Source organism: Rhinoraja longicauda, chromosome 12 (assembly GCF_053455715.1).
Source record: "Rhinoraja longicauda isolate Sanriku21f chromosome 12, sRhiLon1.1, whole genome shotgun sequence".
In the NCBI taxonomy this organism is placed as follows: domain Eukaryota; kingdom Metazoa; phylum Chordata; class Chondrichthyes; order Rajiformes; family Arhynchobatidae; genus Rhinoraja; species Rhinoraja longicauda.
Genome location: NC_135964.1, coordinates 6134132 through 6153201, shown reverse-complemented (window position 1 = coordinate 6153201; position 19070 = coordinate 6134132). Strand labels below are relative to the sequence as shown.

At 46.2% G+C, this 19070-nt stretch overlaps 1 protein-coding gene across 3 annotated transcripts in view; it reads left to right on the top strand.

The window, feature by feature from the left end:
* The first annotated feature begins 3003 nt into the window (after nt 1–3003).
* The window catches only part of qtrt2 (queuine tRNA-ribosyltransferase accessory subunit 2), a 32765-nt gene continuing 16698 nt past the window's right edge, over nt 3004–19070 (top strand). Inside the window, exons 1-6 of one of the 3 annotated variants that reach the window (XM_078408630.1) lie at nt 3019–3045; nt 10299–10390; nt 12258–12586; nt 15034–15089; nt 16285–16361; nt 18333–18542. In XM_078408630.1, coding sequence (XP_078264756.1) covers nt 12387–12586; nt 15034–15089; nt 16285–16361; nt 18333–18542 — 543 coding nt within the window. In that variant the 5' untranslated portion in view covers nt 3019–3045; nt 10299–10390; nt 12258–12386. Of the gene's footprint in view, nt 3046–9434; nt 9498–10298; nt 10391–12257; nt 12587–15033; nt 15090–16284; nt 16362–18332; nt 18543–19070 lie in introns of those variants that run through there. The other 2 variants (XM_078408629.1, XM_078408631.1) reach the window with 2 other exon arrangements.

The window sequence follows — 19070 nt, the reverse complement described above, 5'->3', positions numbered from 1 at the left end:
AGATAAGGCAGTGGTGATAAGGAACTTCTGTTCTCAGAGGGAAGTGAATCTTTGGAATTTTTTACATAGGAACATAGAAAATAGCTGCTGGAGGAGGCCATTCGGCCCTTCGAGCCAGCACCGCCATTCATTGTGATCATGGCTGATCGTCCCCAATCAATAACCCATGCCTGCCTTCTCCCCATATCCCTTGATTCCACTAGCCCCCAGAGCTCTACCGAACCCTCTTTTAAATTCATCCAGTGATTTAGCTTCCACTGCCCTCTGTGGCAGAGAATTCCACAAATTCACAATTCTCTGGGTGAAAAAGCTTTTTCTCACCTCAGTTTTAAATGGCCTCCCCTTTATTCTTAGACTGTGGCCCCTGGTTCTGGACTCGCCCAACATTGGGAACATTTTTCCTGCATCTAGCTTGTCCAGTCCTTTTATAATTTTATATGTTTCTATAAGATCCCCTCTCATCCTTCTAAACTCCAGTGAATACAAGCCTAGTCTTTTCAATCTTTCCTCATATGATAGTCCTACTATCCCAGGGATCAATCTCGTGGAGGTTCAAGGCTGAGATGGACAGTTTAATTTGGAGAAATCAGAGATCACAGGGATCAGACAGCAAAATGGAATAGCGACCTAGATCAATAGACAATAGGTGCAGGAGTAGGCCATTCGGCCCCTCGAGCCAGCACCACCATTCAATGTGATCATGGCTGATCATTCTCAATCAGTACCCCGTTCCTGCCTTCTCCCCATACCCCGTGACTCCACTATCCTTAAGAGCTCTATCTAGCTCTCTCTTGAATGCATTTAGAGAATTGGCCTCCACTGCCTTCTGACAACATTCCTCTCTATCTTGTCATCTCCTCTCGTGTTCCATCATCATCTCTGACAGTCTTTGAGCAGAAATCTCTTCCAACCAAATATTGGGAAGACCAAGACCATCAGCGTAAAATCCATAAACAACCTCCTTGGCATATGCTCTTGAACTGGTTGGTCATCCTGTCCAACAGGAGCTAATTACTAGTCCGGTTTGGGTCAAGTTTCAAAATTATAAATCCCATGGAGTGGCTTGCTATAAATAAATGCACTAAAGCACAGTATCTCTCAGAGCTCAACTGATTTTGGTTCAGTCAGGTTTGAGAATTCCACAGATTCACAACTCTGACTGAAAAAGTTTTTCCTCATCTCTGTCCTAAATGGCCTACCCCTTATTCCTAAACTGTGGCCCCTGGTTCTGGACACCCCCAACATTGGGAACATGTTTCCTGCCTCTAACGTGTCCAACCCCTTAATAATCTTATATGTTTCGATAAGATCCCCTCTCATCCTTCTAAATTCCAGTGTATACAATCCTTGTCTTAGTTGAAGGTATCAACTTAGTTGAAGGTCTGAAGAAGGGTCTCGACCCGAAACGTCACCCGTACCTTCTCTCCTAAGATGCTGCCTGACCCGCTGAGTTACTCCAGCATTTTGTGATACCTTCGATTTGTACCAGCATCTGCAGTTATTTTCCTACATGTCTTAGTTGAATACTGGGCAGACTCGAGACCTTTTCCAGCTCTTCCTTAATGTTCCTGTATCTCAGAGAAGCAGGCCCGTGACTGAAACTATTACTTCTGTGCCGTGCCGCGATCCGTAAGCACCGTGCAGAACACAAAGTGCTGCAGTAAATCAGACCGCAACTCTAGAACACATGGATAAGCGACATTTCGCGTCGGAACCCTTCTTCAGACCTGTATTGTTGCCTTTCCATGTTCTCCACAGTTGCGTAGGAAGGAACTGCAGATGCTCGTTTACACCAAAGATAAGACACAAAATGCTGGAGTAACTCGGTGGGACAGGCAGCATCTCTGGAGAAAAGGAATGGATGATGTTTTGGGTCAAGACCCTTCTTCAGACTGAGACGGTGGAGAGGGCATCTAGAGATATGGAACAGTAAGGTGTGAAACGACAGATCAAAGCACATGCACATATCGGGTGGCACAGTGGCGCAGCGGTAGAGTTGCTGCCTTACAGCGAATGCAGCGCCGGAGACTCAGGTTCGATCCTGACTGCGGGCGCCATCTGTCCGGAGTTTGTACGTTCTCCCCGTGACCTGCGTGGGTTTTCTCCGAGATCTTCGGTTTCCTCCCACACTCCAAAGACGTACAGGTTTGTAGGTTAATTGACTGGGTAAAATGTAAAAAATTGTCCCTAGTGTGTGTAGGATAGTGTTAACGTGCGGGGATCGCTGGGCGGCGCGGACTCGGTGGGCCGAAGGGCCTGTTTCCTCGCTGTATCTCTAAATGCTGCTAAAGGAACTGTAGAATGGCTCATTGTTAACTGAGGGGAGGTGACAAGGAGGCATACAATCAATAATATTTAATTAGACAATCAGACTGGTCGGAGAACCAGAGTGGGGGTGGGATGGAGAGTGAGGGAAAGCAAGGTTTACTTGAGGTTAGAGGTCAATATTAATACCGCTGGGTTGTGAGTTGGCCAAGCGAAATATGAAGTGCTGTTCCTCCTAATTTGCGTTGGGCTTGACAAGGAGGCCCAGGACAGAAAGGTCAGTATGGGAATGGGAGTTAAAAATGTTTAACAATCGTGAGATTACGTAGGCCAAGGCAGACTGAGCGGAGGTGTTCTCCACAGGTGCTGCCTGACCCGTTGAGTTGCTCCAGCACTTGGTTCGATGCATGATGCCAGCATCTGCAGTTCCGTGTCTCTCCATTAGGGTGCGGTGCAATCCAGCGCTTCGGCCAATTTTAGCTGGATAACCCGCTGAATGACTCCAGCTATTTGTGTCTAACTTTTTAACAGAGTTTGCAAGTTAATGCCTTTGGCCTCTTCGGATGTTCACCGGGTGCAGCACCTTGGCATCAGCGCATCCGCCAGGACAGCACACGGATGGAACCGCAGATACTGGAGGATGGAACGCGACCCGGGGCGCGCGCGCGGGCGGGCACGCACTCCGGAACACCCGGTCATGTGGCAGCGACGCCAGCCCGTGACGTCAGCACGGCGGGGTCTGCTCTGCCTTGCAGTGGACGTGCGCTGGCAGGGATGAAGGTGAGCACACGTGCGGGGCAGGGATGCTGCCTGTGGCGGTGCAGGGGTTGTGTGTTGGTGTAAGGTGTGTGTGTTGGTGTAGGGGTTGTGTGTGTGTTGGTGTAGGGGTTGTGTGTGTGTTGGTGTAAGGTGTGTGTGTTGGTGTAGGGTGTGTGTTGGTGTAGGGTGTGTGTGTTGGTGTAGGGTGTGTGTGTTGGTGTAAGGTGTGTGTTGGTGTAGGGGTTGTGTGTGTGTTGGTGCAGGGGTTGTGTGTGTTGGTGCAGGGTGTGTTGGTGTAAGGTGTGTGTTGGTGGAGGGGTTGCGTGTTGGTGTGTGTGTGTTGGTGTAGGGTGTGTTGGTGTAGGGTGTGTGTTGGTGTGTGTGTTGGTGTAGGGTTTGTGCGTGTTGGTGTAGGGTTTGTGTGTTGGTGTAGGGTTTGTGTTTGCTGGTGCTGTGTTGGTGTAGGGTTTGTGTGTGATGTGTGTTGGTGTAGGGTGTGTGATGTGTGTTGGTGTAGGGTGTGTGATGTGTGTTGGTGTAGGGTGTGTGTTCTGTGTTGGCGAAGGGTTTGTGTGTGATGTGTGTTGGCGTAGGGTTTGTGTGTGTGTGCTGTGTGTTGGCGTAGGGTTTGTGTGTGTATGATGTGTGTTGGCGTAGGGTTTGTGTGTGTGATGTGTGTTGGCGTAGGGTTTGTGTGTGTGTGTTGGTGAAGGGTTTGTGTGTGTGTTGGCGTAGGGTTTGTGTGTGTGTGATGTGTGTTGGCGTAGTGTGTGTGTGATGTGTGTTGGCGTAGGGTTTGTGTGTGTGACGTGTGTTGGCGTAGGGTTTGTGTTTGCTGGTGCTGTGTTGGTGTACGGTTTGTGTATGTGTTCTGTATTGGTGTAGGGTTTGTGTGTGTGTTGGTGTAGGGTTTGTGTTGGTCTGTTTTGGGTTTGTGTGTTGTGTTGGTTGTTTGTGTGCTCTGTATTCTGTGTTTGTGTTGTGTTGTATGTGTGTTGTGGGAGCTGCACTTACTTTGGCAGGGGATGTGTGCGGTCACCGGCAACATTTAAAATGACATTGTTTTAATTATTAACATCTCCTTCTGTTTTATTTGGAGCATGTTAGTGGTTGTGGACGCTGGCCTTGGGCAGCGTGGATTGGTAACTGGGCTCTGGGTGAATGAATGTGTAGGAAGGAACTGCAGATGCTGGTTTACACCGACGATATAAAGCCCCCTTCTTGAGAGACCGAGACCCTTGACTGCCAGGACCCTTCTTCAGGCCCATTCCTTTTCTCTTGGGTTGGTGCCTCACCGACTGAGTTACTCCAGATTTTGTGTCTATCTGGGTGAATGAATCTGCTCATTGACTAAAGACAGCACTTCTCCTGTTCTACAGCAAAGAGTGCACATCACCAGTGACTGTCCTGAAAACAAAAGTGTGATAGCAAAGTGTGGTTTTAATAGAAACATTAAATTTAACATAATTATCTTCGCAAGTTTGCCACATTGTACGGAGTCTGTAACCTCCGGTCGAAAAAATTGTACCAAAGTTTTTGTGCTTTACCATTTCTTGACTCTTGCAAGTTTAGTTTAGTTTAGAGATACAGCGCAGAAACAGGCCCTTCGACCCGCTGAGTCTGCGTCGACCAGCGATCTCTGCACATTAATGCACTAGGGACAATTTACAATTATACCAAGGCAATTAACCTACAAACTCTTTGGAGTGTGGGAGGAAACCGGAGCACCCGGAGAAAACCCACGCGGTTTTAATTTTATAGTAAAAAAATTTAATAGCTTAGGTTTATTGTTGCCACGTATACCAAAGTACAGTACAGAACTTTATTGTCATTCGGTACAAATGCCGAACGAAATTACAGCAGTCACAAAACACACAAAAAAAAGAAAAAAGTACACAGGACACACGACCCCAAGACAAACATCCATCACAGTGAGTCCAAACACCCCCTCACTGTGATGGAAGGCAACAAAACTTCCACTCTCTTCCCCCCACGCCCACGGACAGGCAGCTCGACCCCTACCGAGGCGACCGACACGCACAGCCCCCGCAAGGGGATGGAAGGCCCTGCGGCCGAGCCGCACCGGGCACTGAAACGTCCCGCAGCCGAGCCGCGCCGGCGATGTTAAGTCCAGCGGCCGAGCCGCGCCGGGCGATGGAAGGCCCCGCGGCCGAGCCGCGCCGGGCGATGGAAGGCCCCGCGCCCGAGCCGCGCCGGGCGCTGGAAGGCCCCGCGCCCGAGCCGCACCGGGCGCTGCCAAGTCCCGCGGCTGAGCCGCGCTGGCGATGTTAAGTCCAGCGGCCGAGCCGCGCCGGGCGCTGAACCGTTCCGCTGCCGAGCCACGCCGGGCGATGGAAGGCCCCACGGCCGAGCCGCACCGAGCGCTGAGACGTCCTGCGGCCGTACCGGCCGATGGAAGGCCCCGCGGCCGAGCCGCGCAGGGCACTGTTAGGTCCCACGGCCGAGCCGCGCCGGCGATGCAAAGTCCAGCGGCCGAGCCACGCCGGGCGATGGAAGGCCCCGCGGCCGAGCTGCGCCCCGGGGAAGAGACCTAATAAAAAAAAAAGGTTTCCCCCGCCCCACCCCACACATACACAGCCAAAAACAGAAACAAAAACCATCCCAACACTGACACAAACAAAAAAAAAAAAGGAAAAAATACAGACAGACTGCCAGAGAGCTTTTTATTCACAAAATGCTGGAGTAACTCAGCAGGTCAGGCAGCATCTCGGGAGAGAAGGAATGGGTGACGTTTCGGGTCGAGACCCTTCTTCAGACTGATGTCGGGGGTGGGACAAAGGAAGGATATAGGTGGAGACAGGAAGATAGAGGGAGATCTGGGAAGGAGGAGGGGAAGGGAGGGACAGAGGAGCTATCTGAAGTTGGAGACGTCGACGTTCATACCACCGGGCCGCAAACTGCCCAGGCGAAATATGAGGTGCTGCTCCTCCAATTTCCGGCGGGCCTCACTATGGCACTGGGGGAGGCCCATGACAGAGAGGTCAGACTGGGAATGGGAGGGGGAGTTAAAGTGCTGGGCCACCGGGAGATCAGTTGCGTTAATGCGGACCGAGCGCAGGTGTTCAGCGAAGCGATCGCCGAGCCTGCGCTTGGTTTCGCCGATATAGATGAGTTGACATCTAGAGCAGCGGATGCAATAGATGAGGTTGGAGGAGGTGCAGGTGAACCTCTGTCTCACCTGGAAAGAATGTTTGGGTCCTTTGATGGAGTTGAGGGGGGAGGTAAAGGGACAGGTGTTGCATCTCGTGCGGTTGCAAGGGAAAGTGCCCGGGGTTAGGGTGGTTTGGGTAGGAAGGGACGAGTGGACCAGGGAGTTGCGGAGGGAACGGTCTCTGCGGAATGCAGAGAGGGGAGGGGATGGGAAGATATGGCCAGTGGTGGGGTCCTGTTGTAGGTGACGGAAATGTTGGTGGATGATATGTTGGATCCGCTGGCTGGTGCCAGAGAGCCGCAGCCGTTAGGCGCAGCCACACGTGACACTGGGGTCTGTGTCACTGGTGTCACAAGTATAGTGAAAAGCTTTGTTTTGCTTGCTATTCAATCAAATCAGATAATACTATACATAAATACCATCAAGCCAAACCCAAGTACAATAGGTAGAGCAAAGGGACAGAGTGCAGAATATAGTTCTTCGTGTTCGAGCGCACCAGTACCAGGGACAATGTTTGCAATGGGGTAGAGATGAAACAGACAGTACTCTAGCTTATGGAAGGACTATTCAGAATGTTCATAACAGGGGTGGAAGCTGTTCCTGAGTCTAGTGTGCACTTTTAAGTTTCTGTATCTTCTGCCTGATGGTAGACACAAAATGCTGGAGTAACTCAGCGGGTCAGGCAGCGTCTCTGGAGAGGAATGGGTGATGTTTCGGGTCGAGACCCTTCTTCAGACTGATGCACTGAAGGGAGTGGGAAGAAGAAGGAATGGCCAGGGTTGGATAAGTTTTGATTATGTTAGCTGCTTTTCTGAGGCAGCATGAATTGTGGATGGAGTGGGATTCTGGTCTGTATGTTAGATTGGACTAGGTCCACAATTCTCTATAGTTTCTTGCAGTCTCGGACAGAGCTGGTCCCAAACCAACCTGTGATTCACCCTGACAGTATGCTTTCAAGGGTGCATCTGTAGAGTGTGTGAGAGTCATTGGAGACACGTCGTTTTTTTCCTTGGTCTCCTAAGAAAGTAGAGGCGTTGGTGTGACTTCCTGGCTGTCAGTTCAATGTGGGTGGTCCACGACTGATCCGTGGTAATATTTATGCCAAGGAACTTGAAACTCTCAACCATCTCAACCTTTGGTACTGTTTGGCACAGGTACTCCATCACGGTGCCGGAAGTTGATAACTAGCTCCTCAGTCTTGCTAACAATGAGGGAGAGGTTATTGTCCTGACACCGTGTTACTAAGTTCTCTAACTCCTTCTCATCATTCGCCTCATCACACTGTTCATGATCCAGCCCACCACCGCGGTGGTGTCATCTATAATCTTGTAGATGGTGTTAGTGTGTACTTGGCTGCAGTCATGCGTGTACTGGGAATATAGTAGGGGACTAAGAATACATTCTTCCAGGGCACTGGTGTCGAGAATTATTGTGGAAAATGTGTTGTCACCTGTCCTTACTGATGGTATTCTATAGGCTTGGTAGTCGAAGATCCAGTGGCAGAGGGGGTGCTAACTCCTAGGTTTAGGAGTGTGGAGATGAGTTTGGCTGGGATTATAGTGATGAAGGCAAAGCTATTGTCGATAACTGGGGGTCTAACGTAGATATCCTTGTTGTCTACGAGTTCCAGAAATATAGGAACCTGAACAGAGGTTTTGTTTAACACAGAGGGCTGTGTGAGTAGAGGTGAAGTTGCCAGAGGAACTAGTTGAGGGAGGTACAATAATAACATTGAAAAGGCATTTGGATAGGTACACAGATAGGAATGGTTTAGAGGGATATGGGCCAAATGCACCAAAATAGGGCTTGCTTAGAGGGTACATCTTCGTCAGCATGGACGAGTTGTGCTGAAGGGCCTGTTTCCATGCTATTTGACTCCATTACTTAGCATTTATGCACAAAATGCTGGAGTAATTTAGCAGGTCAGGCAGCATCTCAGGAGAGAAGGAATGGGCGACGTTTCGGGTCGAGACCCTTGACTGTCAATTTTGTAGATGGTGTTAGTGCGTACAGACTGAAGAAGGGTCTCGACCCGAAACGTCGCCCATTCCTTTTCTCCTGAGATGCTGCCTGACCTGCTGAGTTACTCCAGCATTTTGTGCATAAATACCTTCGTGTACCTTGTGAATAAATACCTTCCTGTACCAGCATCTGCAGTTATTTTCTTATACTACCCAATACTTAGCAGGTCAGTTGGCAGCTGCTAAAAGAGAAACAGAGTTAAGGGCCTGTCCCACTTAGTCGATTTTTTAGGCGTCTAGGCTGTTGCCACATGGTCGCCATGGTGACGCCTGTATGGTCGTGAGTCGTCTCCTCAGTCGCCCAAAGAGTCGTAGCGTCTTTCTGGTCACCGCTGTATTTTCAGAATGTTGAAAATATTTAGGCGACAGTCAGCATCAGTGGGTTTGACACCAATGAGTGTAGCTTGACGTCTCCTGACGAAGGTGCTGTCATAGGTTGTCGCCAGGCGACGTAGGTTGTCGCCGGTGCTGACCTCGGTGAATCCCATTGGTGACTACCTCCATCCATCCATCATCTTTTTTTTCCCAAATGTACTTACCTGTATCATACTCATTTATGTTGCAGCTCATGCAACAGGCAACACAGGCCAGGGAGGTCAGGGAGGCCGTGACACAGCCCCAGACATCACATGAGAGGACTGTTGACACCTTCCTGTGATTCTTAAAGAATGAGCTGCTCAAGATTCCAGAGAGCGTGTGGTTCAACTACACCATGGCTGCCATGATGATGACCCATAGCGTCTCCCAGCCTGTGAGGGTATGGCTTCATCGTCCATGGCCTGAGTGGGAAGGCGTCATCACCAACCAGTGTGTATGGGATGTCAGGGTTGTCTTCTCCTGGCAGCGGTTCTGGGTCAGGAAAGCCTGCTCTTCCTTCTTCCAGTGCTTCCACAAGAGAGATCTCTCCAGATCCCACCATCTGCGACACTGCCAGGTGTGCCCACATCCACATACAGGACGTTGTAGTTTGCATCCACCACAGCCATGAGAACGATGGAATGGAACTTCTTGTAGTTGAAGTACGTGGAACCTCCATTGGGTGGACACCTGATGGCCACATGCTTGCTGTCCACTGCCCCACATGTGTTCTGGAAGTTCCATCTGGTATCAAAGCCCTGCGCCACTCTCTTCCACTCATCTGGTGTACGAGGGCAGTCCATGACTTCATCTTCATAAGCATTGGTGATGGCCTCACAGGCCTCTCGGACAACCTTGCTGATGGTGTCGTGGGCCACAGGAAAGCTGCAGGAGAAGGTCTTGCAGGAGTCTCCTGATGCCAGGTAACGGAGGGTGATGGCTAGGCGCAGGCCTGGTTCCAGTAGCTTCCTCATGGCGGTCTCCTTTTTCTCCAGGAGAGGGCCCACCCGTGTCTTCAGCTCCTGAAACAGCTCAGGGGGGAGTCTAGTGAAGTTTATGAAGGCAGCCTCATCATCTTGCTGGTGTTCAGTCATCAGGTTGTCACACTGGCCCAACCTGGGTCTCTTCAGGGACAAGGGCTTCAACCACACAGACCTCTTCTTGGGCTTCTTCTTCCCCATTCTTCTTGTCCTTCTGTCTTGCTGATCTTTAAGCATGAGGGCCGCTGCAAGCAGCAGGGCTTCTTCTTGTGAGAGCAATGCCCTCTGATGTTGCTCCATGGTAGTCATGATACAGAATGATTGAAAACCCTACCCAACATCCCCTTTTATAGGGAAACTGGGTGATTCCATTGTTTTGGAGGCCAATATGACGTGAGTTGTCATCAGTTGTCGCCGACAGGGTTGTACCTTGTCGTAACTTGTCGCAGGTTGACTGGTTGTTGTAGGTGTGGTTGTAGGTGGACGTCCTAAGTCGTGACGATCGGGTCGCCGGTTGTCGGTAGCTTGACGTCAACTAGGTGGTAGGTTGTTGTAGCTTGTCGTAGACATTGTCTTAGGGGGGCTTCAGTCGCCGGTTTTTCAGCGACCTGCTACGACTATGACAGTCGCCTAAAAAAAATCGCCTTAGTGGGACAGGCCCCTTTAATGTTTCCTTCATCGGAAATTGCCTGTCCGATGAACCGTTTTCAACCTGAAACATTGACTTTGTTTCTCCATCAACAGTTGAGTATTTCCAGCACTTTGTGCTTTTGGGTAAAGATGAAGTGACAATGATTACAGTTCAGGACATCAGCCAACTTACATTCATAGAAGAGGTAAATGAGGAAATAATTTTAAGACCATGTAATAGATAAGCTTGTTGAAAAAAATAATTTGGATAATTATTCTTAGGGCGTTAACAATTCGATTATTATCTGTAATGGCAGTTTCTTTACCATCTCAAAGTCCCACTTCGATAGCCATTGCTACTCGGGGATGAAATGTAGGTATAGCTTACGCACACGTCGCACCCTGATATGACAAAACGAATCTTCCAAACTTCTTTTCTTCATTAATTAGTTTTTATTATAGTAGCACAAATCATAGAGTAATTCATCACTTTCCGTACTTTATCAACTGTTTCTTCTTCTAACAATATCTCAGAATTCTTGCTGTTATTACCGTATGGTTCTTACAAATACAGCTGGTACGAACGCATGGTAAAGAACTGTATGCTCACCATCCTCCGAGCCTAAACTGACCCACAACCTCTGTCGACACGCTAGCCTCCTCCCATCTAGACATCCCCCATTACGCATTAAGTCACACACACCCACAAGCAGGCAAAGAAGACATAAACTAGAAATATTAAACCATAGCCATAACACAACGACAGTAATTGAATTAAGTATAAATGGCTCCTACATTATCTTTCCCATTGAAATCTTTAAAATCTAAGCAGTTACCAATCCATGCCTCCCAATTACTGTTTCCAGAATTATCATTTATTTTCATGCTTAGCAATTTCATGCCTGTGCAGCTGCAATAGTTTGTCTTGTTTCAATATTTGTTTGTCTTATGTGGTTAATGGGCAGTTTTATCTCTTTGTTTCACTAAGTTGGAAGTACTGGAGTATTGACTTTGGTAGCTCCAATAATGCATTCTTGTGAACACGCTTGGTTCTCAGATTAACACTTGCTGTATGACCTGGGGACATGCAACAAAAATCGAATGACTGAACAAGGAATCAATAATCATGCAGCATGATTAGAATGAAAAATAAATATGGACAGACTAGCCAGAGGCAAAAGGGAAATATAAACAGAAGAAAAATATAAAAAATTGCTGACTGGAGAAAAGATGGTTGTGTAAGTTTTTAAAAGTGAAGGAAAAGAAATTTGAAAACCCTCATTTGGAAGACAATAAATTGGTCCTAGACAGATGGCACTCTGAATTGGTGATTGGTTTCAAATCGGAGAATGTGCTTTGCAATTGAGGTTAGTGTAATTTGAGGTACATTTGATTCTTTCAGACTAAATGATGAGGGACATTCGCAGCTCCACATGTGTGGAACAGTCAGCTACAGAACCTGTTGCCTTCAGGGCATTGTCATGATCTGAGTGATAAAGCTTTCTAATTAGAGTGGGGCACTCTGCCAAGGTCAAGTTAAGAAATTGCCAGGCAGCAGAAGTTTACTTGAAATCTGAGCATGCCCGGCTGATGTGGTCTTTTTGGATGGCAGCACTGCAAAATGCTTCTATTCCAGGGTGCTCATTAGTTTATTGCCACGTGTACCGAGGAACAGTGAAAAGCTTTTGTTGCATGCTAACCAGTCATCCGAAAGACATGGAAACATAGAAAATAGGTGCAGGAGGCGGCCATTCGGCCCTTTGAGCCAGCACCGCCATTCATTGTGATCATGGCTGATCATCCACAATCAGACAATACATGATCACAATTAAGCCATTCCCAGTGTACAGATACATGATAAAGGGAATAACGTGACTAACGTTTAGTGTAAGAAAAGCCAGTAATGTCCAATCAAAGATAGTCCGAGGGTCAGCAATGCCTCAATGCTGAGGATCTCCATGTCTTTTGGCTCAATACAACAATTCTCATCCTTCCCAGAAATGCTGATGGATGTTAACCAAGTAGAAAAAGATGCACTAAAATAACCTTGAATACCATTTATTCCTTTCACAGAAGCTACAACAGAGCAGAGTTGTCTGATTCTCAACTATACAAGCCTCTGATAGCCACAGATCTAGCAGTGATCATGCTGCCAATAAGCGATCGACCAGTTGGAAGTGGTCCCTGGTTTTAACAGAAAAGATGAAATTAATCCTCTCCAGCGTGGTGAATGGATGCCGTCACGGCAAATTGATTGAAGTAGGACGGAAAGGCAGTAAAAGCCTCGACATTCCTGGTTGCCTGCTTTATACCCGGACAGGCACTGCTCCACATCTAACCCATGACACACTCAGCCTGATAGAAGGAGTTCCTGAACCTGTGCATCTGACATTGTCAACGCTGTATGTGCAAGTATAATGTTTTCTTTTACCCTTGCGAGTAATGTGGTGCTGGGATGTGTGCAGAAATTCTTACACCTGCGCTCCAGAATAGAAACTCAAGTATTCTAAATTCAGTGTTGACCCGGAGTGGTGTAAAAAGCAGTTCCTTTGAACTCCGTTTCACGGTCACTCCAGGACATTGATGTATGTGATTATGGTGAATAACCTGCAAAAGGTATACTGCCAATTGTTTCCTATACTGATCACATTGGCAGCAGAGAAGCAGGCCCTTGCTTGGTAGCCCCATAGTATTTGTGTGTGTGTGTGTACAAGAGTGAAGACTATTGTTTTTCTCTAGCATTAAAAATATTGAAAAATAAAGAGGATGTTCCTTGTTTTGCCCGTGTTGTTTTATATTTCCCCTCCTTCAAACTCTTACACAGATCATTTAAAAAATGACTTTTTGGACTCTAACTATCTTTCAAATTTGATGATGAGTTTAAGCCAATACTGACAAATGATCTGTAAAGTTGGGTCTCGATCACTTGGAGGGTGGTCTCAAACCACGTGCGTATAAGATCAATATCTAACTGAAGGGAACTTTTAATTCCAAGTTGATGTTTACCGAAAGTCACTTTGTATGGAGACTGATACGGCACTAAAACTGCATGCTTAATTTACACTCTGTTTCAATTACCATGACTGTCTAAATGATTAATATGTTCAGTACGGACAACATGAAGTTGAGGTATACTACTAGTTACATTTGTGATAGCTGTGTTTGGGTTTGACTGTATTGGTGAGACCAAATGGTCGGTGACCATTTTGCTGAACACTTGCACTCGCTCCACCAAGGCCTATTGAATCTCCGGGTTGCTAAATTTTTTATCTCTCCTTCCCATTCCCATACTGATCTTTCTGTCCAAGGCCACACTCCATTGCTAGTGTCAGGGCACACACAAATTGGAGGAACTGCACCTCATACTCCGTTTGGATAGCTTAAAACTCATGATATGAACATTGAATTCTCTAATTTTAGGTAACTACAAACCCCCAAATCCCTGTGCCCCACCTGGACTCCCACCTATTTCTCCCCTCCTCCTCCCTTTCCATGTACATTCCTTCCTCTAGCTTCACAATTCACAACTGTTCTTCCTCCATGATGCCTGCAATGGGACTTGTAATGCCTAACGAGTCAAAACAAAAATTGCATGCGTGCTAAATTCGGGCCATCAATTGGTTGCCGCCTTGGTCTATCACTTAGAGTTCATCTTGTCTAGGAGCCCTTGCAGACGTCTGATCAACCAACAATTCTTCCTGGTCTCCCGAAAAGCTAATGTTAACAATCTCCTTGAGTTAGTTAGGGTTCTCATCAACTACTCTGCACTAGCATTAATTCTGTACCTTCTCAAATGTACACCTGTGGTCCTTCTACTTTTGCAAATCTTTGCCATTCTTCCCTGTCCATAATTGTAGAAAAGTATTGTTTCTAAAATCCATACCCTTTTCTGCAATTCTTCCAATTGCTCCAATCGCATTTCCATCTCTGGCACTGAAAAAGCCCTTATCAAAGTCAATAACATCCTCTCACTGTAACCATGGAAAACTATTCATCCTCTTCTGTTATGATTATCTTCATGTTTTGACTAAATCATTCTCTTCCAGTACCTAACTCACCTCCATATTGCTCCATTCTAACTACTGAGTTGCAGCACACAATGGCTCCTCTCACACTCCCGCGCCATTGCTGCTGTAGGTTGCCACGGTTTGTTTGCTATTCAGTGGCATTTTCTCTCATGATTCGCAACATTATGTTCCACAATAGACAATAGACAATAGGTGCAGGAGTAGGCCATTTGGCCCTTTGAGCCAGCACCACCATTCAATGTGATCATGGCTGATCATCCTCAATCAGTACCCCATTCCTGCCTTCTCCCTATACCCCCTGACTCCACTATCCTTAAGAGCTCTATCTAGCTCTCTCTTGAATGCATTCAGAGAATTGGCCTCCACTGCCTTCTGACAACATCCATCTCCATCTTGTCATCTCCATCTTGTCATCTCCTCTCTTGTTCCATCATCATCTCTGACAGTCTTTGAGCAGAAATCTCTTCCAACCAAATATTGGGAAGACCAAGACCATCAGCGTAAAATCCATAAACAACCTCCTTGGCATATGCCCTTGAACTGGTTGGTCATCCTGTCCAACAGGAGCTAATTACTAGTCCGGGTTGGGTCAAGTTTCAAAATTATAAATCCCATGGAGTGGCTTGGTATAAATGAATGCACTAAAGCACAGTATCTCTCAGAGCTCAACGGATTTTGGTTCAGTCAGGTTTGAGACAAACTATAAGGCAACAGATTAACGTGGCTGATTTTTAAAATATTCTACTTGGGAATCTCTGGTACTCTTTTATGAGCCTTTCTTTTTTCTCCCCCCCCCCACCCCCCCTTCCATGTTCTCTCAGTGCTGAACATCAAGAAGTTCTGGAAGAATATAAAGAAGGCATTGGAAAATTCATAGGTATTGTGGTTTGTATTTAAGCAGGTTTTTCCTCTTTAGGCAGATTACAATTCATCCCATGTTATGTACATGTTTCTATAGACAATGTTACAACTCCCTTTATGTTAAGTAGTTAAAACATTGCAGCCAGAGGGGATATGAATCCTGATTTGGTGTAGTCAAATCTTGCAGTGAATAATTGGGTCCAATTTATTTATCTATGACAAATTGAATGTGAACACCGAAGAAATTAAAGAAAATGTGGAAAAAAAGATAGAATTAATCTTGGAAATCTAAAATAAAGAGAAGTGAACTGTCTTAATAATGTTGCAGTATTGCTCTTGCTAATGTGCTGTTTCTATAAGTCCTCCTCGTTTAACAGACTGATGCAACATGGAATTGGGTCCTTTAGCCCACCAACTTTACGCCAAACACCATGTGCCCATCTCTATGTTTGTGTAGAATTTGATATATGATTTGTATAGAATTTATGTTTTTGTGTGTTGTCCGAGTCTGTGTGCTTGCGATGCTGCTGCAAGAAAGATTTTTCATTGTTCCTGTACCTGTGCATATGGCAATTAAAACTCTATTGCACTCTTCTTGCAGTAATCCTGTTTTCCTCTCCCCCTCATTCCCAAACTTGCCCAGATTCAAACATTCCTCGGGCAGTGTAGTGGAGCAGCTGGTGGACCTGCTGCCACACAGCACCAGGGGCCTGGTTTTAACCTTGGGTGCTGTCTGTTTGGAGACTGTGCCTTCTCCCTGTCATTGTGTGGCTTTCCGCTGTGTTCCGGTTTCCTCCCACAACCCAACGATGTGTGCGTTTGTCGGTTAGTTGGCCTCTGTAAATGTCCCCTAATGTGCAGGGAATGGGTGAGATTATGAGGTAAATAAAGCCAAAGATCAGAAATCAGAAATTTGAGAATGGAAAATGCTAGAAATACTATCAGGTTAGACAGCATCAGTGGAAATAGAAATGATTACATCTTCCAGTGATGATCTTTAGCAGGACATTAACTCAGTTTCACCCTCCATAAATGCTGCCTGATTTGCTGAGTCTATCCATCACTTTCAGTTTTTATATTAATCACATTGTCTTAGATTTTAGTCTGTTTAAATTCAAATGCCATTAATGCTTTTGTGCAGAGACTGTTCCACATTATTCATACTTCCACTGAATTGCGAAAAAAGTGTTTATCATTCTGGTTTATCACAGGCATGCCAGACTCGCTTATTTACTGTTCTCTCTATGACCCAGCTAGTCCATGTCCATCCGGATACAACACAAACAAGGTAAGTCAATTACAAGTGCAGGCACAGAGTTTAAAATGTGTTTGCAGACATTCCTCTTGCTTTGCTTGTATTTAATCTTTCTTGGCTGTCAGTACTGCTGCTCATTGTTGTCCACAGAAGAGACGGCAGATTCTCGCATCTGGAGCAACAGACAATCAATCTGCCGGAGGAACTCAGCAGGCCAGGCAGCATCTGTACGAGGGGGGGAAGGAGGCATCTGGATTCAACCCAGAACATTAACAACTCCATTCCTCCTACAGATGGTTCCTCCAGTAGATTGTTTGTTTATTGTTATTCTTCTCGTTTATTTTAATTTTAAGAGCCAGTCGTGATTGCAAAAATCTTGGAATCTGTATCCTTGCATATTAACAGCCAGTACCACTTCTTCCAATTTTGGACCGAGGTATTTGGGGTTTCTGTATATGCAGGTAGATTTACCCTTCTCAGTAGTTCCAAGTTTGTTGCCACAGATGAGAGGCAAATGTAGTTTGCATATTTGCCTTCAATATGCTTGGTGAGAAAGAAAATTCAACCAGGACACTGGCTCTGGGGCACCGTGCTGCAGCTGCAGATTTTCTCTTGAGTGTGTGTACACTGATCAGCCAAAACATTATGACCACTGACAGGTGAAGTGAATAACATTGATTATCTTGTTACAATGGCACCTGTCAAGGGGTGGGATATATTAGGCAGCAAGTGAACAGTCAGTTCTTGTTGAAGTTGATGTGTTGGATGCAGGAGAAATGGGCAGGAGTAAAGACCTGAGCGACTTTGGCCAAATTGTTATGGCCAAACGACTGGGTCAGAGCATCTCTGAAACGGCAAGGCTTGTGGGGTGCTCCCGGTCAGCAGTGGTGAGTACCTACTGACAGTGGTCCGAGGAGGGACAAACCACAAACCGGCGACATGGTGTTGGGCGCCCAAGGCTCATCAATGCGCGAGGACAACGAAGGCTATCCCGTCTGGTCCGAACCGACAGAATGTCTACTGTGGCACCAGTCACAAAAAAATGTAATGGTGGTCACGGGAGGAATGTGTTACAATACACAGTGCATCGCACCCTACTGTGTGTGGGGCTGCACACGGAGGACCAACAGCATATTAGGCAGGTGGTCATAATGTTTTGGCTGATCGGTATATATCACTTATTCTGAGCTGATCTCAACAATGCTCTGTCTCTGGTTACTGTCGGTCTCCAGGCTTATCAGTGAATATTGAAGGTCTGGAAGAATGAATGAAGCGCTATCATCCTCCACAACTTCCTGTCCAAATAAGAATTGCTTCAAAATGATCAAACTTAAAATTCTCATGTTGGTTTTAAACCCCTCCTGAACACCCAATATCTGCAACCTTCAGTCTACAATATTCAAAGATAACGAGGCTTCTCCATTTCTGGCACGTCCTCTACTTTAATCAGTGTCTCATTTGGAACTCTGCTTTCAGCTGCCTAAACTCTTGAATGCCTGCCCTATATATCTCGGTGATATCTTCTCTTTGTTCTTCTCCTTTAAGATTCTCCTTAAAGCCCATTGTGGCCAAGTCTGTCCTTATATTATGTGGCTTAGTACTGGTTTTATGATAATATTCCTGCAAATTACCTTGAGACATTTTGTTTCATTTAAAGGTACTACAGAAATGTAAGTTGTTACAGAAAGCTATTGCGGAAGAAAGAAAATTGGAGCCATTGAATTGCAGACACAACAGCCATTTGAGATTTGCCCGAGTATAAAATTAAAGCCTGACTAGTTCTAGAGGGGTTTTATGTCTCGTGCTCAATCCCAATCTAACACATGTTGTCGGGTCTCTTTGTGCTTGTGTCAGATAATTGGGTTCTCTGGTGTAAAACAATGAAAATTAATGGATTATTTTGTATTGTTTGATATCATTGCTTTTATTAAAAATCTTTTATGAATCAGTTTTTAGGCTTGGTGTCTCAAAAGTCTAATGACTCTCTTTATTCCATTTGAAAAGACTGTTTCCGTGTGGGGTGGAGGTGGTCGAATTGAGCTAACTTTGTCAAAATTCATGGCAATACAACAAGCCTTCAAACCTGATTGGTACCAATGCATGGCAGATGGAGAGCCCCTTCCTCCAGGATCTTCAAGGAAGAGGATAAATAAATCAGTGGATCGAACTCTGGGCTTTCTGGATGAATGTCTCGAGGTGCATCAGAATTCGGAGGTAAAGACATTCATTTACTTGACTCCGGAAGTGATAGTGTTATCCTCTGAGCAACAAATTAAACAGGTTGGGTACATACTCTGACGTTTGTTAGAAGGGGAGGTGATCTTATTGAAACACGCAATGTCCTGTCAGGACTCGGCAAGAATGGATGTTGAGAGGCTGTTTAGAAACATAGAAAATAGGTGCAGGAGGAGGCCATTCGGCCCTTCAAGCCAGCACCGCCATTCATTGTGATCATGGCTGATCATCCACAATCAGTAACCTGTGCCCAACTTCTCCCCATATCCCTTGATTCCACTAGCCCCCAGAGCTCTATCTAACTCTTTTAAATTCATCCAGTGAATTGGCCTCCACTGCCTTCTGTGGCAGAGAATTCCACAAATTCACAACTCTCTGGGTGAAAAAGTTCCTTCTCGCCTCAGTTTTAAATGGTCTCCCCTTTATTCTAAGGCTGCGGCCCCTGGTTCTGGACTCCTCCAACATTGGGAACATTTTTCCTGCATCTAACTTGTCCAGTCCTTTTAA